General features: G+C 35.5%; 2 protein-coding genes across 2 annotated transcripts in view; one reads left to right on the top strand and one right to left on the bottom strand.

Moving 5' to 3' along the window:
- The window catches only part of LOC108967787, a 291,336-nt gene that overhangs the window by 81,994 nt on the left and 198,083 nt on the right, over nucleotides 1-11,259 (top strand). The gene's annotated exons all lie outside the window — the stretch shown is intronic.
- LOC108967929 overlaps nucleotides 1-11,259 on the bottom strand; it is a 107,940-nt gene that overhangs the window by 76,379 nt on the left and 20,302 nt on the right. Inside the window, exons 3-5 of the mRNA XM_018931630.1 lie at nucleotides 7,682-8,019; nucleotides 6,112-6,284; nucleotides 1,824-1,886 (exon numbers count right to left, since the gene is read on the bottom strand). Of these exons, the coding sequence (XP_018787175.1) occupies nucleotides 1,824-1,886; nucleotides 6,112-6,284; nucleotides 7,682-8,019 (574 nt within the window). The remainder of the gene's footprint in view (nucleotides 1-1,823; nucleotides 1,887-6,111; nucleotides 6,285-7,681; nucleotides 8,020-11,259) is intronic.

Raw genomic sequence — 11,259 nt, 5'->3', positions numbered from 1 at the left:
TATTTTGATTTGGCATCCTATAAATCAGTTTGGTTTGTGTTTACAGTTTAAGTCCGGGTCAAATTTGATCAGACAGTATTTTGATTTGGCATCCTGTAAATCAGTTTGGTTTGTGTTTACAAGTTAAGTCCGGGTTAACTTTGATCCGATGGAATGTCGATTTGGCATCCTATAAATCAGTTTGGTTTGTGTTTACAGTTTAAGTCCGGGTTAACTTTGATCAGATGGAATGTCGATTTAGCATCCGATAAATCAGTTTGGTTTGTATTGGCAGTTTAATTCCGGGTCAAATTTGATCAGACAGATTTGTCATTCTATAAATAAACAACAGCAGCTATAATTTAAAGTATAATCAAACTTATTAAAATTGAGGAGTATTAAGTCAAAATACTCAAAATTCAATACAACCCTTAGAAATACCAAAATTTTTGACCTAAAATAAATTTAAATAGTTTTTTCTACAGTCCTTACGAAAGTCTTCCTGTCCAGAAAGTTCTTTAAATTTTATTTCTTTAAAAACTTAATTCCCTGTTCAGCAATGCACCGACTCACTACCGTGAAATATATCTCTAAATGTACGTATGCACTTTAGCTCTGGCAGCGCTCCTTTTTATCGCTGCGCTAACCATGATTATCTAAATATTGAATGTAAACATTTATGTTGAGCACATTTCAATTGACAACATTATTGCTGGACAATCAGGAATCAATGATGTTCCAATCATAGTGGCATAGCCAATGGGGGAATTGAAAATGAGAACGGACAAACAAAACGCAATCAAAATACAAGAAAATAACACGGAAGCACTTGAAATAATAAAAGCGAAACAATTTTACTATTGCTACTGCCACTAAATTGCGGACATATAACTATATATATGTATGTATATATATACATATACTTATACTACATGTTTATATACTTCCACTATTTGTCTGCGTACTTATACATATATACATGCTATGCGCAGTTACTTTGGTGGCACTCAGACGCAGCATTGCCACTCAACTGTTGCAACCCCATGAAACTACCGGCGGCGTAGCACCTGCACAGGTACTCCCGGACAGCAGGCAAAGCACACACAAGTGATGAGGCATGCACAAAAGCAAATTAAACTAAATGATGCTGTCATTTGTATGTACACGCCCCTGCGGAAAGGAAGGCGGCAAGGAGGGTTGGAGTGGCTGCTGCTGGGTGGAAGTTAATAGAAGCGAACATACAAAGCGAGACGCAAACACAGCGCTTTTGCTACTTTTTCAAGTACAACAACGCAGCATTCGCAAAAGCAGCAGGAGAAGCTGCACTTGAATGACTCGACAAGTGTTTTGGGGAAAAGGAAAGGGTAGGAGGCTGAGTGCGCTTTGTTCGGCGGCACCTGAAGAGCATAAAAACGCACTCGCACACACACACACTAGCATACTTTCACAGCGTGTGTAGCTGACCAAAGGTTGTTTTCGTGCGATGCGCTGCGGAGCGTGTGTCAAGTGGGCTGTGTTTATGCGGAATTTGACAGGACGGGACAGCAGAGGACAGCGACTTTGCTGCAGCAGACAGGCAGAACACTTATGGTAAACTAACTGACCAAAGAGCGCATGTACACACACATATGCTGTTAGTAGAATGTTGTGCATGGGCATTCACGGAGACTATCAACTGACTGCCTTTATGCTGCTGATTGTGTGCGACGCTGTAAACTCATGTGCACGTGTGTGCGTGCGCAGAATGATGATAATTGCAAACAAAGGCGGTGCTACAGGCATACACATGTTTGTTTGTATATATGTATGAGCGGCCATGCGCTGTTATGCGACATCTAACTTACCTGTAGTCATCCTTGCTGACAGCATCGGTGAGCGCATCGTAAGTGACACTGCATGGTATGATGCTGCAAAGAGAAATATGGCAAGAAAAATCATGTGAAAGCGCTGAAAAATAATCAAATTAAAACTTGTAAGCAAGTATGAGTTGAAAGCACAATTCGCTAGCGAATGGCGGAAGTGTGTTTGCGTAAAATGAGTGAAGGCGGAAAAATCTGCTTGAAAAACTGCAAAGTTATTTTTACATTTTTTTTTTATGTTGTTGTTGTAATGGCAGAAATAAGAAAAGGTCGCTTTTTTTTTCAAGGCACGCAATACGACTGGTACATTCCCCAAAGCTATTAAATATATTTTTCTGATGCTTTGGGATATAACTTGACTGTAAAGAAGTGACTGAAAATTAAGAAAAGGTCGCTTTTTTTTTTGTGAAATGCTTTGGCTATGCTAGCTTAATAAATAGGACACAGTGAAATTCTCTTAAAAAGCTTGTTTGGCAAAATTTTTCTCTAAACGGGAGAATATATTGTATTTCATCAAAGTTTTTACCTTATTTTATTTTTATTTTTTCATTGCGTTAAATTTGAAATATAWATATATATATTTATATATATATATATACTAATGAATCCGGCCACGCCTTGCTGTGATATACATTTTAAAATATTATTCATATAATAAACTATATCAATACAGCGAAAATTTTATTTACGAACAAAAACGAAAAGGGTTTATGGTATAAGAATCCAAGGAGTTATTCGTGGAGATGCCCACTTAATACAGCGTCCATTTAATAGAGTTTTCACTGTATTTTTTATTTATGAATTATTTTTACTATCCTATCTTCTACATTGGTTCGAACTGGGCAAAGTGTGTTAAATTTTATTAATATCGGTTTAGTAGTTTAGGAGTCCATTGCGGACAAACAACGTGACAAGTACTTTTTATATATAAAGATATATTTACAGCTTTACAAATGATCAAGAATTTCGTATTCCGGATTATTACACTAGGTGTGCCCTTCAAGGCACGCAATACGACTGGTACATTCCCCAAAGCTATTAAATATATTTTTCTGATGCTTTGGGATATAACTTGACTGTAAAGAAGTGACTGAAAATTAAGAAAAGGTCGCTTAATAGCTTCAAATTTTATTCCTTATAGTTTTACTTCCTTTTATCAATTTGGTTTTTGTGCTTTTGCCAATTAAAAGTACATGATTTATTTCGTTGTCTTCAAAGTAAGACCACATGATGTAATACACTTATGCCAACGAGTTTTAAAATCATTGAAGCAATTTTCACAAGCACTTTTTGGGTTGGTGGTCAGCTCCTTCAGCGAATTTTATTTTATCTTTTCCATCGACTGAAAACGGGTACCAGGGAGCAGCAATTTCTGTTTCGGTAACATGAAAACTCAAATGGAGCTAAATTTGCAGTTGTGGATCGTTGGTATTCCTGCGTTTTTGGCTTTGAATTCTGTCACAATCGTGGCACAATGCAATGGTTCATTATCTTGGTATAAAAGCCATGAATGGTTCTTCCACAATTCCGGCCATTTCGATGGATATTCAGACGGAAACACCTCAATACGACAAATAGAACTGCTTATTGATCGTCTGTCCCTTTGGCACAAACCATGATGCACCAAACCACGAACATCAAAAAAATCAATGGTCATCACCTTAATTTTTGAGTGGTTGGCGTGGTTTTTTTTTTATTTTTTTTTTTTTTTATTTTGTTCAGCTCGTTTTTTCGCCTCCATTCCGATGAGTGTTGACTTGTTTGCATATCAAACTCATTAACCCATGTCTCATCGGTAGTGCTCTCCATAAATGTGTTATTGCGATTTACATGAAGAAGCATGTCCATAGAGACATGATTACGGTACCCTTTTCGAAAAAAAAAAATTATAATAAAGGGACAGTTCGAGCAAGAGCGCGCTTCATACCAAAAATATCTACCAAAATCATTCAGGCGAATTGACGAAAGATGTTGATTTCTCTTGCCATCTCTCTAACACTTGTCTGACGATTTTCAAGCACCAAAATTTGAAAGAAATTTTTTTTTCGTTATTTTTTTTTTTCTATTGTAAAAATCGCAATCTGCTACGGAGTTGTACTGACTTAAGCAGCTGCTGTGCACAAATTGGTTGACAGATGGCGCTCCTATCGTTTACCCTGAAGAATATAGGAATATAGGAATATAGGAAAATACAAAATTCTTGAAAAATATAGGAAAAACTTTGTCTTATATCCATTTTATTTATGTATTCCTATATGAACATTTCACTAATTTATTGGTAGTTGTTGTTGTTAGGGAAGCATATATTTCCTTCCTTTTTATTAAAAAAAAAAAACAAAAACAAAAAAAAAAAAAAAAGGAAGAATTTTCATCTATCTAACTAAGGTGAGAATGGGGTGGGTATCAGCTGTTGACTGTATATTGAAATTTTCATACAATTATGAGCTAGGTGTTTAATATAACTATAACTCATATAGAAAATATAATAAACTAAATAGAAAATAACTCATATAGAAAACGTTTACGATATTCCATTTGTATATTAATTTTAGCTTTATACTTGCGTCAAGCCTAAGATAAATTTAGCTTTAAAATGATTAATATACGATCAGGGAAATTTGGATAGAAGGAGTAAACTATATATGTACACATTCGAGAGTAAAATTTCGTGACATATTTTAAATCTTACTTCACCAGAACATAGCTGAAGGCAAGAGAGCGCAATCTGTGTTGTGACTTCGATAACTTATCGAGACATGAACACAATCGGTATTCAAAACAATTACATCTGTTAAGATAAAATGCCGCGATGAAGCTAAAGGCGTGGGAGATTGCTTTCGAGGTAACTGGCAATAGTGATTGCTGACTTAGCAGAGGAGAATATAGGACCATGAATCAAGAAAATCGTATGTGAAGTGTTGTCATAGTAGCTTAGTGAGAAAATTTCCATAGGTCTCAATCATATTACTAATTAGATACATTTCATTCCCAGCGCTCTTTGTATCTCTAAAGTATCTTTTGAGACTGCATTAGTGGTACTGTGTCATTCTGATTCAATTGTTATAAGATTAAAGACGTTTTTCAAATAACCCTAGCTAAATTCTCAACATTATTTGATTTAAAAATTTTAGTTTTAATATGAATTAACTGCACTTTAATAAACTTAGAATATCAAGATCACATGCATTTATAATAAAAAATATAAAAACATCGCGCAAACATCTTGTGCGACTTTCACTTGCCTATTTAATTCAGTCTAGCGCCCCTCCTCCCTGCAATCCTATCCAACCGAAACGCAATTGCATAAAATGTAATTTCATTCTCCTACATTAATCGTGCGCCTGTCCACTATAAAAATGCGATTTTTTCGATTACCTGTATACGCGTTGACCTTCAACGGCGATAAAGCTGGAAAGTGGGCAGCTGACAGCTGTACAATGGACATAATGCGCGAAAATAAGGAAATGATTGCACTTAACTGCTACTAACTTGAGTACTTAGCTGTAAAGCAATCGCCACTCAGGCTCTAGAAGCAGTCATTTCTACCTATCACGCGCAGTGCTTACTGTTATCTGTTTAAAATTCTCAAGTTCATTCTCTTGCGCAGTTGAATTGGTGAGTGGTGATTTGAGTGGCACGAGAGTCCTTTCGAAATCCGATTTTTAAAGTGTTATGGTGTTTTTTTTTTATTGTGGAGTGTTGAGTGCGCATGTGGCAGTGACGGGTTTTGGGCCGAAGTTTATTACAAAGCAATAAAGGGGCGCTGGCATATAATATAATATAATAGAAATATTTTTTGAGTTGCGCCTTTAAGTAATTTCGGTAAACTTTTGTATGATAAAATAGTCTTTAAAAATAATGTATATTTTTGATGAGTTTTTTTTTTTTTAGAATTTGTGATATTTCGATTATTGGGTTTCCAACCTACAACTTAATCAACAGCTTAAGAGTCAAGCACAAACATACTTTTTTTAAAATAAACTCTGTCGTGTTTTTCGCTATTATCCGATGTTCAAAGCTGCTTTAAGCAAAGCAGCGCTGTGTCTTATTTTGGTCCACCAACTGACAGCGCGACACCAAAGTAAAGGACAGTCAACTTAAGATCCTATCTCTAATACTCCACATTTTACACTTTGTTGCTGTAGCGTTCACCTTACTTGCATTCTTTGCTGTGTTGACCATTTTCATCTACATAGTATTTTTAGATTTTTGTGTGTATGTGTGTATGTGAATATGTGTGTGCTTTGTTGCAGTGCATTCTTTCATTACTCACCTTACGCTGGAATTTAATTTCGTACCGATGCCCAGCTGAGTTAGACAGTGCAGCGTCGTCTCGCATGGCTCGCCGGACGGCAGTGGAAAGACAACGTGATGAAAGTAGCCTTTGCGACTAGTCGTCCAAGTGACATGCACGATTTCCAGTTTGGTGAGCAGCTCCTCGAGCACCTAGTAGCAAGTGCATATTGGCATGAACGAGAAATAGCAGAGAAAATGAGTAAAATGAGTGAGAAGAAGAGTGCGCTTTTAAAGTTTTAAAGTCACATGCTATACTGCGTGTTGCATTACCAGAAGCGAATCATTACTAGAAGGTAAACGAGCTTTTTCATTTTCCCTTTTCTCCCACTTCTCTTGTCTTTGCGAAAAATGCGCTTTGTTATTTAAGCCGACAATGAGTAATTGCCCAATAATTTCATTTGCAATTGCATTAACTGCAAACAACAGCAACAAAACACTTGATTGCATTCCATTTTGCACTCATTTCGCATCAATTGCTCGCTGCTAGAAATCTGCAATCAATCACTTGCGCTTGGATAAATTTGGAAAATACGCAGTGTTGCATATCGCTAGGCGTTTAAGGAAGTTTACGTGATGCGCATTGTCTAGCAGTGTTGGAGTTGCGGGAAAAGATTCTCAGTTTACCCATAAGTGAATTGTGTGGCGCACACTCAACTAGACAGAGATTTTTTCAGAGATACCTATACATCCCAAAAAAATATTTTTTTTTATAAAAATTTCCATGAAACTCAATTTTTTATATACTAAACTATTCCAGTAAATACTTGTCTACGTTATTTTATAGATTTTGAATAATTTTCGCTACTCAAATATATTTTATGTTTTATTTCCCACATTTGACTAATGTAAAATATTTTTCTGGTTAATGCGCCTGAACGTATACAACACTTACGTGTTAAAGATAAGTGTTATTAAAATTTTGAATCATTTTCACTATAAACATTTATTTTATTATTTATTTCTGCACTATTTGACATTCAAAAATGCTTGGCGAGCTAATGCGCCTGCATGTATGCAACACTGAAGTGGTAGAGATAAGCACGCATAGATTTTGAACCAATTTTACTGTACAAATTGACTTTATTATTTAGCTTGCTCTTACGTACCAAACGAGAATAAGCTACGCGTTATTGCGCCTGAAGGTATGCCACACTGCAATGACTTTCACTATTCAAATTGATTTTTTTTTCTTTACTATTACACTATTTGTAAATCGAAAATGCTTTACGAGTTAATGCACCTGAAAGTATGCAAAACGGATGTGGTTAGGTTAACCACGCATGCAACTGTCACTTATTTAATGAAATGTTATTTATTTTTACACTCGAATTTGCATTTGCATATATTTTTTTAAGATGCCACGTCAGCAGCTTGAATATGGATCCTAAGATGTCTAGAAATTTAGATTCTAGCATAAGTTACCAGAGACAAACTTCCAGAGGAAAGTAAAGCTGTACAAAATATTTATCTTATATACTTAATATTATATGTTAGGAGTTGAAATCCAATTTACTGACTGGCGCCAGATAGGCCTTGAATGTACCTACCTTTTCCAGCGGCACCATTGCACTCTTATCATCCGCTACCCTCGGCGATGCACGCTTTCCACCCACACCTAGACCACCTGCACCACCGCCACCCACCTGACCGCGTCCTGCACCGATGCCACCGACACCACGTCCCATGCCGCGCTTGTACCGCGGTGCATGTTTATCACGTAGCTCAACTTCAAGACGCAGAATGCCGTTGTTATTCTCTGGAAGATTGATGTTCAGATTATTATTACCAGCAGCTGTCGAGGTGACGGTGGTCGTTGGCGGTAATGGTGCGCGATGTGGCGGCGGTGCCGGAGGTGGCAATTCGTTGTTGCCAGCTGGTGAAAAACCTATCGGGGGGAAAGAGAGTTTTGAATTAAGTAACTGCGCAGAGGTCGGTTGCAGTGGATGAGCGTGTGATTGAGTGTTGCAAATGAAATTGTTGTTGGAAAGGTGTGTGAGTGTGTCTATCGTGCAAATTGCAAATGAAGTTAGTTTGGTGTAGAGAAATATGTTGCAATTAAATACGAGTGTAGTAAGAGCTTTATTTCGTTGGTTGCAATGAGATGGATTATAATTGAAATTACTGTTATTTGTAAACATTTTCCGAAAAAAATAGCGAAATTGAGAGAAATGTTAAGCAATAAGCTGTTAATTTCACTACACCACGTTTCCGAGACCAAATGCGAACGCTACGGATAGTCTTAGAGGTAATGATTGAATATCGAGGAATGATCTGCGATCTGTGGTTTTTATGCCTTTTTTCTTTATTACATCGCGTCGTTTAACGAATTTAAAGAGGCTTAGTAAAGCTTCTATGTCAATGGTCGCAATGTGTTCTCTCACCGTATATAATTTCTCGATAGTCTGAGTCCTTCCTTTTGTGACTGCGGAAAAAATCAGGAGAGTGGGCTCTATTGCCACAGCTTTTCGGTCGCAAGAGCGAAAGATATCTGTGAAGCAATACCCTAATATTTGCAGAAGGCTCCGTAGTCTGCAGTGAATAGTATAAATACGCCGAAGCTGTTACTGGAAATAGCGATTATTTTCTTGAATCGTTTTGTATCGAAATTTCCCCGAAACAGCTCCGCTGTCGAAGTCTAAGTACTTTTTGTAAGTGGCGGTTTCTTCTGGAACTCTCCTGTTTTCTCAGCTCATCTCGTAAATGATGGGAATCTACAGCGAAGAAGGTTTACTGTACTACAAGACCGTTTGCCCTAACTTCTTTCGCCAATAGATGGGCTAACCCATTTCTTTTAATGACGCTACGTCTATTCAATCATGCAGGTGGGATTTTGTTTTCAGTTTCTAAGCTGAAAAGCATTTTTATGTACATACATTATTTCTTGAAGTTGAAATCTCATCGCCTGGAGGTAGTCCACAACATCTGTTTTTATACATAGAAGCTATATTTACGAGCATTTACTAATAATGACCTGTTCAGGTATTGGTTAACTGCGGCTCAGAGCCCTTAGTCAGAGCCTTTTGTTGATTATTTTCTTTGATATAAACTTGAAGTTTTCTTTAAAATTCTTCGGTATAATTCAATTTAATTTATTTTAATTTTAATTAAATAATCTACTTAGTTAAATTTTAATTGAATTCAATTTAATTGAATTAGATTTTATTTTATTTTAATTTAATTAAATTTAATTTTTTTTATTTATTTATTTTTTTTTGGTAAATGTTATCTAGTTTAATCAATATTTCGCTGAAAATGCATCAACGCCTAAAAACAGGCAATTTTTAGGTATTTATGTCTCCATACAATAAACCACACACTGTATTACTTCCAAGTAAAAATTATTTTCATATTTTTAAATTTAAGATTATAGTGTATTTGCGGTCAGAGCTTAAGCCTAACTAATATTCCAAAAACCCTCGAGGGCTCCTTACAAACACTAATTTGTACTAATTTCAATTTTAGGTTCAATCACACAAGATACTGTAGTGATAATTTTCGTAGGTAAATGATTTGTACACGCAGATATCCTTTTATTTATCTTAGCACATTATTAGGCTGATTAAAGCTAAACAGTTATGTAGTTATAGGTAATTATAGGCGCTTTAAGCTCAATCTGTTAAAATGTTCAATATAATTTACTTTGTCTGCTATCTTAAGCTTATTCACCACAAATATACGCTTATAGCTGGCAGCCTAGCCTGCCATTTAATTATTACAGTACAGGGTACTTCCTGAAATTTGAAAGCGGAGAAGCTATATAAGTAGTGAAATATTCGCAGAAATTATTTTACGCAAAAAGCGTTGTATTTAATGCTGCACATTATTTGGTATAAAAAATAAATGGAGTAAAATTTTATCAATCACAAGTCTACGAATCACCCTGTGTACTAATATATACTAATGTATCTGAAATCTCTAATGGATGAATAGCTTACTGATTATGACAGTTGAATTTGGTTTTCATTTAACCCAAATTCACGGAATATAATGATTGTTTTTGCAATAACTTCAACTTTATGTTTGCACAATTTCGCCTAGTCAGTCTATTAGATAATATTGAAGGTAGTTTTCAGCAGTAAACATATTTATGTGTATGATATTGGCAACCACATTATTTTACAGTGCTTATTCAGTGGTATTACTAACGTTTTAAGCTAATAAGTGCACCTCCTAGCATAAATATCAATCAGGCATGCAAGCAATACAATATGCGCCTAAATGTAGGCCAATTGTTTACAAGGTTACTTTTTTACTTGCATTAGGTTGCAAGTTCTAAAGCAGTGAACTATCATGTATGGAGTGAAATATATATTAGTTTATAAAGTACTTGAAGTACCTACATCCAAAAGGTAAGGAATTAAATTAGACCAAGTTCTCAGCTGAAGAAATATACTTATCTTAATTTGTTATACGTATATCCACTTGAGAATATAAAATTTGTAAAATCGATTTTTTTTATGCATATATATCGATTATATGTATATACACACAAACTGATATTGCAAGATTATCTTATGAGCTATCGGTTGATGGGTTCGGAAAGTATGTTTTGGAGATACCTAAGTTAGAGATGACGCTTGCAATAGTGTATAGATCTTAATAGAGTATATTTTGAAAAACATTAAAGTGATTTTCGATAATAATAATATATGTTTTATTCACTTGTTAACTGATTTTGTAGATAATCGACTCCCGAAATTTTAAATGCGTTTTTCTCGAAAGAGAATCGCTAAAGAAAACTTCTCCGAAATATCTGGACTCGTCGAACTATTTGTCAAAGAGCAAACAAAGGTATACGATTTCTGCAAAATACGGAAGGCTTTTAAAGCCGCTCTGAAGTCTAAATTGACAAAAAACAAAAACCATTTTTTTTGAAACCGCCATTTTGTGCAAAACCAACATTTTGACCAGTCCTTCGATCCTTTCCTGCACTCATCTTTCGTAGCAATAAAAACTTTTGGTTTTTCAGTTTGAAATAATATTAAATAGAAAGAGGTTTCTCTACCATAAGACACCTTTTTCTTCGGTTCTGAAGATCCTACTGGGTCAAAGAAATACAAAGTTTTTCGAAATGTTCTACCGCTTCGCTTCCTCAGGCATCAAAACATAAAACGCCTATTCAAAA

This window comes from Bactrocera latifrons, unplaced genomic scaffold (genome assembly GCF_001853355.1).
Source record: "Bactrocera latifrons isolate USDA-ARS-PBARC rearing strain unplaced genomic scaffold, ASM185335v1 scaffold_2, whole genome shotgun sequence".
Lineage (NCBI taxonomy): Eukaryota > Metazoa > Arthropoda > Insecta > Diptera > Tephritidae > Bactrocera > Bactrocera latifrons.
The sequence above is the reverse complement of the archived record's forward strand: the minus strand, read 5'-3'. Positions and strand labels throughout refer to the sequence as shown.